At 41.7% G+C, this 18271-nt stretch overlaps 1 protein-coding gene across 2 annotated transcripts in view; it reads right to left on the bottom strand.

Moving 5' to 3' along the window:
• Nucleotides 1-7545: 7545 nt before the first annotated feature.
• Nucleotides 7546-18271, bottom strand: part of IFRD1 (interferon related developmental regulator 1) — a 38635-nt gene continuing 27909 nt past the window's right edge. For both annotated transcript variants that reach the window (XM_075857089.1, XM_075857088.1), the window contains exons 9-12: nucleotides 17081-17215; nucleotides 16869-16997; nucleotides 10271-10366; nucleotides 7546-9148 (exon numbers count right to left, since the gene is read on the bottom strand). In XM_075857089.1, the coding sequence (XP_075713204.1) occupies nucleotides 9059-9148; nucleotides 10271-10366; nucleotides 16869-16997; nucleotides 17081-17215 (450 nt within the window). In that variant the 3' untranslated portion in view covers nucleotides 7546-9058. The remainder of the gene's footprint in view (nucleotides 9149-10270; nucleotides 10367-16868; nucleotides 16998-17080; nucleotides 17216-18271) is intronic.

The raw sequence follows: 18271 nt of genomic DNA, 5'->3' as shown, positions 1-18271 counted from the left end.
CCAAGCCCTCCAGGGCCATAGAGAACCTACCAGGATCACGATGAGCCTCTCCATGCAGATTTTTTGAAGGACTCTTGGTAGAAGAGCTATGGGAGGAAAGGCATAAGCTAGGGAGAAATGCCAGTTGTGATCTACTCCCGAACAGGAATCTCTTGGGTTTAGAGAGGAAAAAACTGCTAGTCTTGAGATTTGTTGATTGCAAATATCTCCATCTAATGGCCTGCCCACAGCTGTGTGATCTTATAGAGTGCTTTGTTGTTCAGACACCATTCTTGCGGACTGAGATCCTTTCAACTCAGAAAATCTGCCTGTATGATAAAGGGACCCTTTTAGTTAAAGAGCAGAGATGGATTTGACATGTCGTTTTGCCCAAGTGAAGATCTGAGGTGACAATAGTTGGAGGTTTTTCCTCCATGATGACTCAAGTGGGCTACAGTGGTTATGTTGTCTGAATACATTTTTATGTTTGAGACGCTTGTGAGGTGTCCTGATGATCTCAACACTTCCACAACCGCTCTTAGTTCCAGAAAGTTTGGTGGGTGATTTTCCAGGTGTTGAGGCCAAACTCCCTGAAAGGACACTTGGGAGACAACTGCTCTCCAGCCTCTCCTGCTGACATCTGTGGTGATGGCGGTCACAGGAAGAGAATGCCAAACTACTCCCTGATCCAAATTTTTGTTGAGCCTGCACCAATTTAGTGTGTTTCACTTCGTTGGACAAATTTATTTTCTTGTCTAAAGATAAGGAGGATTTGTCCCATTATTAAAGGACTAATGCCTGTAGAGTCCTTGAGTGTGCGTGTGCCCATGGAATTGCCTGGATGCACGAAGTCTTGGAACCCAGTATGGACATTGCTTGTTTTATATACCCGTGATTTGTTTTATGAAATGCAGTATCTTTGCAATTAGAATGAATATATATATTTTTTTTTTTTCTCCAGAGGTAGGAATGCCATCTGTTGATGTGAGTCCAGAAGAATTCCCAGAAAGATCTTCCAGGAGGGAGTTAAGTCGGATTTCTCATGGTTTATGAGCCATCCTAAACCCAAGTGTCAGAGAAATTTTATAAAGGCGTATTGACAGAAGAGGCGACGTTGGAGAAAGCACTACCAGGTCGTCTGCATAAGGTATTACGTTTATATCTTGTTTTCTGAGGAACCATCTCCACCATTGTTTTCATGAATACATACGGGGACGACGACAGGATAGTACAAATGGAAGAGCATAGAACTGGAAGTGTCGTATGTTGTGACCTTGTAGGACAGCAAATCTGAGGAATTTGCAATATTGTGGCTGCACTGGGATATGGTAGTAGGCGTTCTATAGGTAGATGGTTGCCATGGCATTGTTTGGACCGATTAGTGGAATGGATGATCTGATTGTAATATATCATCGGTTCAAGATTAAGCCAAACTGATTCAATTGTTTCAGGTTTATTATAATTCTAACGCTTCCACTGGGTTTTTTCACAAGAAATGTGCAGGAATAGTAGCCTTCTCCTATTTCTTCCACTGGTACCGGAGATTTTACTTCCATGACCTCTTGTAATTTTTGGATTCCCTTTATGAGGACTAGTTGCAATGCGCTAGAGGGAAATGTACACCAATTTTTTGGGGGGCTACGAATAGAACTCAATCTCGTAACCCACTCATTTTTGGTGATCGGTTTCCACTGGGGGAATGAATCTTGACAACCTGCTCCCCACTGTCCTGGCATCATTGTCTCGTCTATTTTGGTTGAAGAAAATTTTTCTTCCTCTACCCGCCCTTTGCATAACTTCAGCGATAATATCTTCTATAGTCGTGACTAGCTATAAAAGGGATAAAAATTTGTTTTTTTTTACTTTACTATTTTAGGCTCTGGCAAGGTTCTTTTTTTGTCAGCAGCTTTTTCTAATATAGTGTCTAAAGACATTCCCCTTGGAAGGGCAAGGCACCCAATTTTTGTTTGGAAAACAGATCACTAGTGAACATCTTAAGCCACAGAGAACATCTGGTGGTGTTAGATAACGTGGCAGCCAGAACAGGCATTCTAATTGATTCTGCTGAGGCACCTGCTAGGAACCCAGTAGCTTTCTGGAGAAGTGATAGGGAGGATATGATATCCTCTCTGGGGGTACCTTCTTTTAAATGGTCTTTTATTTGGTTAAAAGGGTTTTCCAGCCACACAAAAAATAAATAAAATCGATGACCTATCCTCAGGATAAACCATCAATAGCTGATGGGTCAGGATCCAACTTTCGGGACCCCCGCTGATCAACTGTTTTGATGGGACCGCAGTGCTGGTACTAGCACTGCTTCCACTTAATTTCTTCTTGCTCGCTGTAAGTTGTCGAGACACATTTAGCGGTGATTCACAGGTATTGCAGCCTTTTCTCCCATTCACTTAGATGGGAGAAAAGGCTGCAATACCTGAGAATCGCCGCTAAATGCGTGTTGACAACTCAGTGAGCAAGAAGAAATTAAGGGGAAGTAGTGCTTGTACGAGCACTGCAGACCCTTCAAAACAGCTGATTGGCAGGGGTCCCGAAAGTCAGACCCTAACCCAATAGCTATTGATTGCCTATCATGAGGATAGGCCATCAATTTTTAGCGGCTGGAAAATCTCTTTAAGCCACCTATACATTGCTCTTGCTACATGGGCTTTTATCAAGGTGTGTCAATTCCTAATCTTCTTCTGGGCCTAAGACCTGAAAACATTTCATCATCTATAGAGCGAGACTCCTAAACATCTTCGATATTTATCACAAATCTCTTAGCAGATATTAATTTCATCAGTAAGTTCAGAAAATAGTATTTTTAAACATCCTCAATCTGGGGGGGGGGGTTGATATCTTCTAAATATTTTTTTAGCTAGATATAGGAACCATTTTCATTTGAACCCATCTTTACAGCAAGCTCTTTTTTGGTGCAGGTGATGGTACAGAGGGCAAAAAGGTTTGGGAAACCAATGTGAAGGAGGTTTGAGCTTCCTGTTAACACTCCCTCTCATTTCAGTAATGGCTGTTTTTTTTTTTTCTCTTATGATCTTCTCCGTGCAATGCAAAAAGGTTTTTTGGGTCGATGATCACTTTCTAACATATAGCACATTTGCCAAATTTGTCAGACTAAAAGACGAACCTGACTTATACAATAGAAATTGTAAAAAAAAAAATATGTAAATACTATTTTGCGGCTTTTACAAAAAAGAAAAAACCTATTGGTTCAAAATTTTTTTAATTTGTTCGGTTTCACCACATCCTGAGAGCCACAACCTATATATTTTTTTCATTGATTAAGTGGTATGGAAACTTATTTTTTTGCAGGACGAGCTATAGTTCTGTAGTTTTTCTTAGCACCATTTATTGGTACATACAATTTTTTTCATCGCTTTTTATTTAATTCTTTTTAGCGCTATGGGACCAAAAAACTGATTCTGGGGGTTTTAAATTTTTTGCTTTTACACAACTCACCGTGCGAGTCAAATAACGCTATATTGTAATAGATTGGACATTTACGGACACAGCGCTACCGATATTTTTTTATTTTTTAAACTGCTTGGGGGGAGGAAGAAAAAAAAATGGGAAAAGGTTCTCTTTTAGCGGTCAATTATTTTTTTTTTTTACACATTTTACTAGTTCCCCTAGGGGACTTGAACCAGCGATGAGATCGCAGGTACAATACATGGATGACTTATGAAAACCACGGAACTCTGGGCTACGCTGTTTCCATAACTCCCATAGTAGTGAATGGCAGTTACAGAAGTAGCGTAACACACTACGCTGTTTCCGTAAATAATCTTCAGTTCTATGGTAGTTACGGAAACAGGGTATCTCAGCGAGTTCCACTGTTTCCATAACTCAACCATGTACACTGTTTTCAGAGCTAGAGTTCCAGGAACAGCGTAGCTCGCAGTGCTACGCTGTTTCCGTAACTCCTTCACTTCCGAGAGTTACGGAAACAGCGTAGCTCACGAACACTCTGCTGTTTCCGTAACTCCCAAACACCTAAACAGGAAGTGGCTGGGAGACTGCAGAGCCAAGTAAGCTAGAACGGGGGTTTAGGAGGCACCGTTCAAGAGATAGGTGGGACCCGAATCTAACATTTATGACATATCCTGTGGATGTCATAAGTCCTTCATGGGAAGACCCTTAGATGCCGTAGTTGCTATTGACAGTGGCATTTAACTAGTTAAACTACCAGGAACAGCGCCATCGCTGTTCATGGCCGTTAGACCAGCGTGTCAGCTGTAAAACCCAGCTGATGCCTGCAGTGAAAGATTTATTCTTGCTAAAAACTGCATCTCATAGCCCTAAAAATAAGGTAACTCTCCCTTTTGGCTTTAGAGGATAGCTCTCTAGGAGTGTTCTATATATTAAATAAAAAAATTCAAAAAAAACCAAAAACCAGACATGGGTAATGAGACCCTGACCCAGAGTATAGGGAAAATCGACCATAGCCAGAATACTTGCTGGAGGCACACAAGTCTCAGAACATAGTTTAGAGGTTGAAGTCTCATCATGGTAATAAGCAGCAGTGTCTTCCCTAATGGAGATCCATCTGAAGTCTGGATTAGAGGGAGATTTAAACCACCACCAGAGTGAGGAGAGAGCAACGCCATGTCCTGAGGACAGCCACATAAAATGCAATCTGCGCATGCGCGCGTCTTACGGACCAGAAGCGCATCACACGCACGACCGGAATAGTAAAGCGTGCGTGGAACGCATGCGAAGGATAGAGGGAAATATCCCACAACAGGGAGCCAATGAGAGAACCGGAGACTGCTATTCAGCCGCAGGAGAGACGGCATATAGCCTGAAGTCTTCACTAGGCACTAGGGAAAAGAAACTTAACCGAAGGCCAACTAAAAGAAAACAAAGTACTTTTTTTTTTTTTATTAAACCTCTTGACTTAAAATGTGATTATAGTGTAGAGTGCCAGCGCTCCAGGTGGAAGGAAAAAAGAAAAACAGTCTTAAAGGAACAGGGTCATCACAAATTATTTTTTCATATGTTAAAGATGTTAGTGCTTTATTAAAAACGTTTATATTTATTTGTGTGTTTGTGTTTTACTTTTTCTTATTTTTACACTTTTTCTTCCCTATGGGGGCTGCCATTTTTTGTTCCATTTCTGTATGTGTCGATTAACGACACATACAGACATGGAATACGGCAGCCACAGTCCCATAGGGACTGCGAACGGCTCCCGTCCCATCCACTTGTGTGTACGCCGTCTGTGTGGGAACTGCGCATGCGCCGCTCCCACACAGTCCAATTTGAAATTGGCGCCGTCCGGCGCCATTTTCCTGTGGACCGGAAGTCGCGGCCGGACAGTAAGATTACTACTTCCGGTCGCGGCTTCCGGACTTGTGCACTTGGACCAGCGGCAGCAGACGGAGCGGACGGGCCGGAGGGAGCCGCGGCGGCAGGAGCAGGTAAGAGATTTCAATGTATGTTCGTGTTTGTGTACGTTTACTACTGTATGTAAACCTACTACACTGTGTGTTAGCTCAAAAAATGGCAACACACAGTGTAGGAGGATAGACCGTTCAAACCCCTCGTTTATCCCGGCACTAGCCAGGATAAAGGAGGGGGGGGATGCTGAGAGCTCACTAGAGCGAGGGCTTTTTACCCAATTTTGCAATGCTGCAATTTTGGGAATAGCTCCATCTAGTGACCAGCAATGGGAAATATTATAAATTAGAATCTAATTTATAATATTTCCTGACTCGTGAAAAAAATAAAAAAAATTTGAACAATGTTTAATCACCTACACACTAAATGTTTAATTAAAAAAAAAAAAAAACATGTTTTTCTGGCAACACATTCCCTTTAAGATTTTCTAGGCACCATTAGCTCCTTAAAGTATAACTAAATATTCAAACTACTGACATTTCAGAAGTTTTGATTGCTGGGGGGTCTGAGAACGGAGACCCCCACTGATAGCTAAAACGAAGCAGAAGTGCTTGTGTGAGCGCTGAGCAGCTTAGCTTCTATTCAACTTTTTCTCAGAAAGCCGATGTAGTGGTGCACAGGCTCAGAATTTCTATTGTGCCTGTACACCAAATGCTCGGCTTTCCAAGAAAAGCCCAACAGAAAGAAAGTGGCTCATAGCTCACAAGAGCACTTCTGCTACTTGGTTTTAGCGATTGGTGGGGGTGTCAGTGCTCAGACCCTCAGTAATCAAAACTTCTGACGCGTCAGAAATTTGTCAAACATTTAGTTGCCCTTTAAAAACATTAGTTGCCAAATTTAAATACATATAATATATTGAGTAAAGAGCCAGGGATTAACATACATTTCTGATTTATATATTCGACTGGAGCAGGTAAGAATGTTAGGCGAAATCCTCAACACAAAGCAAATATGAAAAAATAGATTTTATAGCCGACGGTCATACAGTAGGCAGTCAAACAGTACTTTCGCAGGGTACACGTTTCCCCAGCCTGTATGCAAATAGATAATTCCAAGTACTGCTTGTGTGCTCTCAGATTTTATTCACCCTGTAGTTCCACAGGAGATCCCCTTATCGGAGGGGTAAAATCTAATATATAATGGTTTAAAAAAAAAAAAAAAAAAAAAGGGTTACTGTGTACAGTGCTCCACATCTCTCCTTGTGAACGGGGGTAACATTACAGTAGATATAGCCTAGTTAGAGGGCATTATTGCATTAGCTTTATTCTCGTGTATAGGGGCTCTCCCTACTACATCCACGGATGGCCCACCTGGGCCGGCAGGTCAGTCATGACAGGTACCTGGTGCCGAGATAGATCAAAGGAACCTTGCAAAGCCAAATGACACCATTCCTTGCACACTAGAGAATGATCAGGATTGTCAGTCAGTTGTTCTTCCTCTATTCATTTCATTGGGTGAAGAAACTGGTAACAGGAGTTGCTGCACTACACAAAACCTTTCCAGCCAAACATGACATCACCGTGTTTCTAATTATGTCACACGTTAGCCATCGCCAGAAGAGGACTCAGTTATTTTTTGAACTCGTCCTTTGAGCCTGCACCATCTTCCTCTGACCCACCGTGGACACCAGCAATGCACCCCTGCTTAACGGTATCATGCAGCCACTACCATAGAGCGAACCTGACAAAAGACAGAAACAGGGCGCCATCAAGGAGGCCGCAGTGGCTGGGATAGCAATTAACCTGCTCCTTCTCTTGGACTCATATTCTTATCTGGCGGGCAGTAGCTGGCTTTCATTTATGCAGTGTGCATCAAAGGCAGATCAAGCAGATGTGCCTAGCATGAGGCACGTTTGCTATACGCAGTGGGGGTATGGATTTTTTTTTCCTTAAAAAGTTAGAAGCAGAAGAGCGGTGGATGAGCTAGTCGCAAATTGCAACAAGACTAAATTACTGGCACCATTTATTTGCAGGTAATTTTGGTTGCCATATGGAGCCCTGCATACAGACGCTAAATGAAGAAAATTGTGTCACTGCCCAAATATTTCTGGACCAACTGTATGTGCTCATCTGCACATTGTTTTTCTATTGTTAGATGTAATACTGGGAGCACACTTAATAAACACATTCAAAAAGCATTATAGACCAAGAACCATTACCAACCAATAACTTTAATAAGGGATAATACAATTAAGTAGTGAGCGCACATTAAAATATTTTAATAGAAAATGTTATAGTACACATACCTTAGGCGTTACATAAACTTACTACACCCACTTCCCATATTACAATCAGTTGCATGATTCCATTCAAAAAAACAATTTACACATTAAATAAAAATGTTTATATCTAAAGTGGTTGTCCTACAAATATTAATTTTCACTTATTCACAGTATAGGTGATAAATGTATGATCTCTGTGGGTCGGACCACTGGGACCCCCAGCAATCACAAAAATTAGGGCCCCATTTGAATGCAGCGTTAGAGAATGAATGGAGTGGTAGTGCGCACGCTTCTCAATGGGATAGACATAGCAGAGTACAGTGCTCTGTTATCTCCATCAGTATCATAGAGCAGTGCTTCTAAAACAGAGTAGGGCCTCACTAGTTAGGCCTCATGCACACGATCGTGCCTGTAATTAAAGCCCGCGGGCAAGTAGGGCAGCATTTTCATGCCATGCTCCCATACAAAGTATAGGAGCACGGCCCGTAAAAAATAAAAAAGTAGGACATGCTCCATAATTCCCGGCACGGTTCTACAGCACGGACACCTATACGTAGCGATACGGAAAGGTGTCCGCAGCGAACAGAACCGGGTGGGTCCGTAATTGCGGTCCACAATTACTGAGATTTTTTTACGGTCGTGTGCATGGGGAGTTATGTAGGCCCTAGTTTTTAGTGAAGCACAGCTGTATAGGCAGTTTTGATTGCAGGGAATATATGCTGCAAAAGCCTTGCACTGCCTGAATCAGTCAATTGTATTGCTTAACTAGAAGACTATTTTTTTTTAGCTTATTTTAAAGCTCCACTATGATTAGGAAACTTATTGCCATAGATGACAGTTATCTTAAAATCGAAGGCCCAGGCATTACAAAGTTCTGTCAGGCGAGTCCCCAGTAGAAGGACCAAGAAGCTGCGCTGCAGAGAATGGAGTGGTAGTGCGCACCACTCCATTCATAAAAGGTATGGAGGGGGAGGGGGCGACGACACAGGATCCTCGTTCTCATGATCAGTCTGGGTCCCAGAGTTCGGACCTGCAGCGATTGTCCGGTCGCTAGGTGATAAATTATTTTTGTGGGAAAGCTACTTTAATTCAGCGGTTTACATATAAACCAATAGGTGACTTATGCCAGGATTATTGACTGCTTTGTTTATGGATCCATAGGCTTAGGGGATAGTTGTGCAGGAAATGCTCAAAATTAATATACAAAGCTCAGAAAGTAAAGCCTTTGACTTCTACAGAACATACATATGCAGTAAACTGAGACTAGACAAGCAAATATACAAAAGCTTATAAATAAAAATACTATAACCTCAAGCAATGAACTTCAAACATTGAAATAAAATGGTATTTTTTCAGCTGACGACAACACAAGCAAACTGACTGCAAGGAATTGTTCTTCATTTGCTGAGCGTTCACATTTTAAAGGTTGGATCCCATCCTGAATATTCAGAAGAACTCTCCAACATCTGCTCTCTTGTCACGCAATTTGCTCCTAGCCTTTGTACGAGCTTTGAATGCAGCAGAGTTGTTCATGTGCTAAAGTGGAAACATAAGTTCAGTCCAAGACTAAAGCCGATTTGCATAATACAAATGAAACCTCTTATTACATATTAGATCATGTAAACTACAGATGCTTATTTAAAGAGAATCTTTCACCTTCCCATACATGTCTCCATGAAATTTTTTCCCTATCGACCTCCATTATTTAGATTTTGGTGCCGCTAGGTTTGGCACCCGATATGTAAATAGCCCCCTGAACTTTCAATGTGGCGTGTAAACGGCAAAGGGGCATGTAACTATCGCTGTGACACTGTCCGTAGCCGATTGGAAAAAGACACAGCTGCTTGTGGTGTGATCTCTCTTGTGAGATCAAACAGCGTTTCCTTCACGGTCTGACCAGAGATGGAGGAGAGTGTGCGAGCGCACGCAAAGCTCTGCCGCTGCCACAGAACAGAAGGTGGTGAATTCTTCGTCTGTTGCATGGCAGAGTGAGTATGGTCGACAGCGGCATCGAGCTGTGCGTGCGTGCACGCACTGTTCAGCTCTCGGCAGACAAGGACGATGTGACGGATCTCACGAGAGAGATCACAGCACAAGCAGCTCTGTCACTCCATTGCTGATTAGACAGCGTCATAGCGATAGTAACACGCCCACTTGACTGTTTGAGGTTATTTACATATCGGGCACCAATATAACGGCACTGATGTCTAAATAACAGAGGTTAGGGGGGAAAAAAAAAACAGTAAAGTGAGACATGGTTTGTGCAGCACTGCCTATTACATGGTGGGCAGGTATGGGCAGGTGAAGGGTTCTCTTTAACACCAAGATCACCAGCTATCTATAAATCAGCCATTACACGTTACTAATCCTGCCAGACATGCCTCAAAAGTAGTGTACATGTGAAAGGGACCTAAGGAATGTTACATTTGCAGGTTTGCGTAAAAGTGCATAAGGCAAGGCAAACGCAAAAAAAATTAAAATATTGAAAACCAACACTGTTCCCTTCCCTGATCTGTTCTACCCAAGCTATATGTACATTAGGTACATATAGGTCATGGTAAATGCTGTAACACAATGTTATTAACAAGTTACCTGTGGTTTGGAATAAACCCTGAAAGCAAAAAGTTTTAATAAATACAATAGACTACTTCAACTTACCCTTTCATCACGGGAAACTTTCATTGCTTTAAGAGTTGCTGCATCCAAGAGCAATGGTGGACCAAGTTCAAAAATACTACGAAGAAATCCATTTTGCTTAGAATAAAATAAAAATATTTTAATTGTAAATAATTTAAAGAGAAAACAAAAAAACCTGGAGTAGTAATGAGGTAAAATTCATCTAATTTCTGCAATGTCCACAGAAGCAGAAAAATTCTATACAGATCCCTTCAGTGACATCGGTCACACAGACAACCCTTTTGTAAATGGGTGCTTTGAGGGAGACCTGATTTCCCCTAAATCCAATGGGCAGCCATTAATTTAAATCAATGACATGCGAGGCTTCATTCAAGCATTCATTAACTTTCGGACAAGCTCTTACACTGCAGTTTACCCAGTGGTAGTTCTGGATTATGGGAAGGTCTCAACAGTTCCATTAGCAGCGGGTGTCAAGTGTATATTACAGCGGACCTGATGCATGGCCAGGACCAGCGCATAACTAAACATTCAATCAACTTTTTATTTTCTAGCAGCATGTGTAATATAAATATATTTTGTAATATACTTTATTAATTTGGGCTTCTTTTTGGGTTATGTGTGTTTTAAATGGCCACTGACACTTTTCTACCACAGAAATCAATACACCATTTGACTGTACCAGTGTATGGATTCTGCTGCCTAGGAGAACGGGTGGTTGGTGGCCCCATCCTGACGCCAGATGTGCACCCCCCATCGTGACATCAGGAAGGTCTCTGCCTCTATACACTACACAGTTCTCTAGCAGCAGAGCGCATGGAAGAGACTGTGTGCACTGGTCTCTGTGCCTGGATGATTCTCCCCCTTCCCTCCGGCAAAGAGTCTCAAGACACTAATCTGAGCTGCTAATTAGCATCAGCTAAGACTAGGACTGCTCCGTCAATTTTCTCCCGATTACAGCAATATCCAGAGGTACCAAAGTACAGTGGATGCCCCAAGAAGTTGCCCCATTTTAGGAACTACTCCCCACAAGGCATTTATTATTTGCCTGGACATATGACAGGGCTCAGAAGTGAAGAGCACCATGTGCATTTGAGGTCTATTTTGGTGATTTTCACACCATGGTACACAATTGCAGGGCTGTGCTAGCCCAAAAATGGAATAAAAAGTGATCAAAAAACCACATGCACCCCAAAACTGGACCAATGAAAAATACAGATTGTCCCGCAACAAATAAGCCCTCACACAGCACCAGTGGAGAAAAAATAAGTTCTGGCTCTCAGAATGACCACACAAAATGTGCAGATCGTTCCAAAATCTGGCACCATTTATCAGTGCGACACTGGCCACACATCTATGAATTTTTTTTATTTACCGCATTATTCTACCCTCTTATTATGCCCTGATTTACTCCGCACAGATTACATATGCCCCCATATTATAAACAAATACCAGCAAGACCCCAAACAGAACTACTACCAAGCTAATTCTGCGCTCCAAAAGCCAAATGCTGCTAAATATGTAAACGTCCCCTCCACTTTGCTTTAATGCCTGCGAAACGACAAAATGGTTCAGAAACTTCCTAAATGCTGTTCCGAATACTTTGAGGGGTGCAGTTTTAAAAATGGGGTGTTTTATAGGGGGATTCTAATAGATAAGGCCCTCGAAGCCACTTCATAAATGAACTGGTCCCTGAAAAAAATAGCCTTTTGAAATTTTCTTGAAAACGTGAGAAATTGCTGCTAAAGTTCTAAGCCTTGCAACGTCCTGGAAAAATAAAACCTTCAAAAAAACAATGCCAACATAAAGCAGACATATAGGAAATGTAAACTAGTAACTATTTTGTGTGGTATTACTATTTTTTTACAAGCAGATAAATTTGAATGTAAAAAAAGTTATTTTTTCAAAATTTTAGGTTTTTCACAAACACCGAATGTATCGACCAAATTTTATCACTAACTTAAAGGGAATGTGTTACCAGCAAAACATGTTTTTTTTTTAAATTAAACAGTTAGTGTGTAGGTGATTAAACATTGTTCTAATTTATTTTATTTTTTTCACGAGTCAGGAAATATTATAAATTGGATTCAATTTATAATATTTCCCAGCACTGGTCACTAGATGGAGCCATTCCCAAAATTGCAGCATTGCATGTGGTAAAGCAACCACATTGCTTTATGCTGCAAAATTGGGTAAAAATCCCTCGCTCTAGTGAGCTCTCAGCATCCCCCCCTCCTTTATCCTGGCTAGTGCCGGGATAAACGAGGGGATTGAACGGTCTAACCTCCTACACTGTGTGTCGCCATTTTTTGAGCTAACACACAGTGTGTGTTTACTACTGTATGTAAACCTACTACAAACACTAACATACATAGAAATAACTTACCTGCTCCAGTCGCCGCCGCTCCCTCCGGTCCATCCGCTCCGTCTGCTGCCGCTGCTCCATGTGCACAAGTCCGGAAGCCGCGACCGGAAGTAGTAATCTTACTGTCCGGCCGCGACTTCCGGTCCACAGGAAAATGGCGCCGGACGGCGCGCATTTCAAATTGAACTGTGTGGGAGCGGCGCATGCGCCGTTCCCACACAGCGGCGTACACGAAAGTGGATGGAACAGGCCCCGTTCGCAGTCCCTATGGGACTGGAGCTGCCATATTCCATGTCTGTATGTGTCGTTAATCAACACATACAGAAATGGAAAAAAAAATGGCAGCCCCCATAGGGAAGAAAAAGTGTAAAAATAAAAAAAAGTAACAAATAAATCCAAATGTTTTTAATAAAGCACTAACATCTTTAACATATTAAAAAAAAATTTTGGGTGACACTGTTCCTTTAAAGTACAATGTGTCACAAGAAAACAATCTCAGAATTGCTTGAAAAAAATAAAAGCATTTGAAAGTTATCACAAAAAGTGGCACGTCAGAACTGAAAAAAAAATGGCCTGGTTCTTTAGGTGAAAACAGGCTGTGTCCTTAAAGGAACAGTGCCACGAAAAAAAAAAATTTTACATCAGTTTGATTTTAGTGTTTTATTAAAAACTTTTCGATTTATTTGTGTGTTTGTGTTTTACTTTTTTTTATTTTTGAAATTTTTCTTCCCTATGGGGGCTGCCATTTTTTTTTTCCATTTCTGTATGTGTCGATTAACGACACATACAGACATGGAATACGGCAGCTACAGTCCCATAGTGAATGCGAACGGGGCTTGTTCCATCCACTATGCTGTACGCCTTCTGTGTGGGAACGGCGCATGCGCCGCTCCCACACAGTCCAAGTTGAACTGTGCGCCGTCCGGCGCCATTTTCCTGTAGACCGGAAGTCGCAGCCGGACAGTAAGATTACTACTTCCAGTCGCGGCTTCCAGACTTGTGCACTTGGAGCGGCGGTAGCAGACGGAGCGAACGGACCGGAGGGAGCGGCGGCGGCAGGAGCAGGTAAGTTATTTCTGTGTATGTAAGGGTTTTACTGTGTGTTTACTACTGTATGTTAACCTACTACACTGTGTGTCAGCTCAAAAAATGGCGACAGTGTAGGAGGTTTGACCGTTCAATCCCCTCGTTTCTCCCGGCACTAGCCAGGATAAAGGAGGGGGGATTCTGAGAGCTCACTAGAGCGAGTGAGTTTTCTCAAATTTTGCAGCATAAAGCAATGTGGTTGCTTTACCACTTGCAATGCTGCAATTTTGGGATTTGCTCCATCTAGTGACCAGCACTGGGAAATATTATAAGTTAGAATCTAATTTATAATATTTCCTGACTCGTGAAAAAAATGTAAAAAATTAGAACAATGTTTAATCACCTACACACTAATTGTTTAACTAAAAAAAATAAAAAAAAAATTTTTTTCTAGCATCACATTCCCTTTAAGGGGTTAAATGATGGGGGGGGGGGAATAGTCACTTGATTAACACTACCTAATGGGTGCAGATTCATGGGTACATTTATTGTGGGAAAAACTAGATTACAAACACTTAGGCTGGGTTCACATGACCTATTTTCAGACGTAAACGAGGCGTATTCTGCCTCGTTTTAAGTCTGAAAATAGGGCTCCAATACGTCGGCAAACATCTGCCCATTCATTTGAATGTGTTTGCCGACGTACTGTGCAGACGACCTGTCATTTTTGACAACTGTCAAACGACGATGCGTAAATGGACTGCCTCGGCAAAGAAGTGCAGGACACTTCTTTCCAACGTAATTTGAGCCGTTCTTCATTGAAGTCAATGAAGAGCAGCTCAAGATTTACGCAGCTCTTTTCTCCTGAAAACAGTCTGTCTTTTCAGACGTAAAAGCCAGCTAGCGTGTGCACATACCCTTACACATAAAACACTGTGCAAAAATCAAACTGAGTTGTTCAGGGCAGCACGGAGTATACCCCATGTGGTTACAGGGTCGGTCACACTGATAATGCTAGTGGAAATTGTGTCCCAAAAAGCTTATTTTAAAAGTTAAGCTTTTTTTTTCTAAATATGCAAATGAGGCTATACTTGACAAGTGTGTGTCAACACCAGCGATTCTCCTGAGGTGGAGCTACCTCACAGCCTCGGACGCTGTCCTATCAGCATGAAACAGCTTCACACAGTGTGAGAGACTGAGGCTGGAGGGAAGGGGGATCACTTCAAATAGCCATATGTCAGGCTGTGGACCACCTAGAACAGTGGTTCTGGTGGCATATGAAAGATGAGATTCTAATCTCTCATATACCACCAGGATCACTGTACTAGCTGTGAAACAACTGGTGATAGCACCAGTTAATAGCCAGAAATGGAAGCTCTATACTATATGCACATACAGTTCCTATTCCTGACTAACTGGTGATACCTCTTTCACAGCTAGAACTGCGTCACGAAATATTAGAATCTCATCTTTCATATGCCAACAGAACCACTGTTCTAGGTGGTTTAAAGAGGCTCTGTCACCAGATTATCAAATCTCTATCTCCTATTGCATGTGATCGGCGCTGCAATGTAGAGTACAGTAACGTTGTTTTTTTAAAAACGTTCATTTTTTGGCCAAGTTATGAGCAATTTTATATATATATATATATATATATATATATATATATATATATGCAAATGAGCTTTGAAATGGACAACTGGGCGTTTATTGTGTTTTTAACTGGGCGTGTATACGTGTATGACACGGACCAATCAGTGACCAGTCAGCGTCATACACTCCTCTCCATTCATTTACAAGCAGCACAGAGTTCTTACTAGAACGATGTGCAGCCACATACACAAGTGTCCTGATAATGAATACACATTTTTTTTTAAACGATCATTTTTGGCCAAGTTATGAGCAATTTTATATTTATGCAAATGAGCCTTTCTAATGGACAACTGGGAGTGTGTTTTCTCTCATTTCCAACTGGGCGTGTCTTGTGTTTGTGACATCTGGGCGTGTTTACTTGTTTTACTAGCTGGGCCTTGTGAATAGAAGTGTTTGTCAGCATCATTTGTCAGCATCATCCACTTCTATTCACAACGTCCAGCTAGTAAAACAAGTAAACACGCCCAGATGTTACAAACACAATACACGCCCAGTTGGAAATAAGAGAAAACACGCCCAGTTGTCCATTAGAAAGGCTCATTTGCATAAATATAAAATTGCTCATAACTTGGCCAAAAATGATCGTTTAAAAAATAAAAATGTTGCTGTTCTCTACATTGCAGCGCCGATCATATGCAATAGGAGATAGGGATTTGATAATCTGGTGACAGAGCCTCTTTAAACCTGAGATATAGCTATTTTAAGTGATCCCCCTTTCCTCCAGCCTCCGTCTCTCACTGCTTGAAGCAGCTTCATGCCAATAGGACCGTGTCAGAGGCTGAGGTAGCTACACCTCAGAATTGCTTATTTAGAAAAAAGCTCATAACTTAAAATAAAAGTTTTGGGACACAATTTTCACTAGCATTATCAGTGTGGCAGCGCCAATTAGATTAGCTAAGAGATTGGGCATTACTAGTGACAGATCCTTTAATCCGTATACTCAAGTTGGAAAGGGAGGTTGAACATGCTACGAATCAAAAATACTCGACCATTTTTGAGTCTGTCCCTAGTGTTTCCCTTGAGTTTGCAGCTCTAAATCCTCCAAAGAGTTTGTAGGATTTCTCTAAGGGTATGTTCACACTACAGCGTCCGTAACGGCCGAAATTACGGGGCTGTTTTCAGGAGAAAACAGCCCTGTCATTTCAGCCATAACGGTATGTACAGGCGCTTGAACGCCGCGTCCATTACTGACGTAATTAGCGCTGCTTTTCATTTGAGTCAATGAACAACGGCTCCAATTACGTCCCAAGAAGTGACAGGACACTTCTTTGGCGCGGGCGTCTATTTACGCGCTGTCTTTTGACAGCGACGCGTAAATATACGCCTCGTGTGAACAGACAAACGTCAGCCCATTGCTTTCAATGGGCAGATGTTTGCCAACGCTATTGAGGCGCATTTTCGGACATAATTCGAGGCGTAAAATGCCCGAATTACGTCCGTAAATAGTGTGTGTGAACATACCCTAAAGCTGTAATATACAACATACACCCGCTCCTTACCCACCCACCTATCATACATGTATGTCAGACATTCGGAAGGGTTAGAGGCACCATTAAATAAAATATCTTCCAAACTCACCATGAGATGAAACTGCATCCCAGAACCAAACAGTTCCTTGAATATCCCATACGTGAGTCGCTTTACCCAGCAGTCAATGTGCATGCGTTCTCTCCCAAATCGAATCACCTCCGCTTGGAATTCAACACCCTATGTACAATAAAATAACAAATATGCTGACCAAGTCTACAGTGGAACATCTGTCAATTTAAGACATTACTGAGGTTACATACCTCTACAGCTCTAAGCACATCTCGAAAAACCGATCGCTGTTTCCTCCGATCTACTTTGGCTCTGTGCTTGTTGCTGTCCGTGGCCAAAGCTTTTAAAGTTTCAGTTAAAGGCTCAAGATCTTCATAATAAAAGTCCTAAAGTAAGAAGGGTTAGTTTGAATATTAGTAGTGTCTATTTTATTGTATGCCCTTTTGCATCTGCAAAGCTACTTTATTTACTTTTTAAAGTACACAGACATTATATAGCCAAAAATATGGACAACACTCCCAATGATTGAGTTTAGGTATTTCAGCCACAGATTGAGGGAGATCTATTCAGACTGGAGACGGAGTCAGTCTTTCTAGGGGTTAGTGCTAGTCCCCTTATTTCCAGTGAAGGATAATATTATTGCTACAGCATGAAAAGACATGTTGAACAATTGTATGCTTTTAACTTTGTGGAAACAGTTTGGAGATGGCCCTTTTCTGTTCCAGCATCACTGTGCCCAGTGCATAAAGTGAGGTCCATAAAGACATTGTTCAACAAGTTTGATTTGAAGAAACTTTTGTGATCTGCACACAGCCCTGACCTCAAATTCACACAGACACTCCATATCTTGTGGAAAGGGACTTTTATACAACTAAAAAGGGGCTAACTCCATATGAACACCCATGGTTTTGGCATGTCCAACCAGCTCATATAGGTGTAATGCTCAAGTGTCTACATACTTTTGTCCCTAGTGTATTTTCAAAAGTACATGTTTCAAGTATAACCATTGAAATAGATCAAACCAGTATTTCCATTTCATAACCTAGTTGCTATATTAAGCACCAATGTACTATTGTGCTTGACAATACAATGACCTCAGACAAACATCTGAACCACTGAATGATAAATGTTAAGCACTGTAATTAGAATCAGTACTTGGATGCAAAGCACCATATTCTATGCCCATGCCATTCCTCTTTCACAGCTTGCTAGAAACCACTGGATGACCAGAGGTCTTTGGATTTTGTTATATCACTACACCATATTCTCCCTCGGGTGCTGTCAATCTTTGTCGGAATAGCGTATTATGGACACAGCCGGCGACGGCAGCCAGCTGCATTTGCGGGCCGTGCTTCCATATGAAGTATGGGAACGCGGTCCGTAAAAAGCATAAAACAGAAAGGATCTGCAAAAGATAGGACATGTCCTATGGCACGGACACC

This window comes from Rhinoderma darwinii, chromosome 3 (assembly GCF_050947455.1).
Source record: "Rhinoderma darwinii isolate aRhiDar2 chromosome 3, aRhiDar2.hap1, whole genome shotgun sequence".
NCBI classification, from domain to species: domain Eukaryota; kingdom Metazoa; phylum Chordata; class Amphibia; order Anura; family Rhinodermatidae; genus Rhinoderma; species Rhinoderma darwinii.
This window is presented reverse-complemented; position numbering and strand designations above follow the sequence as displayed.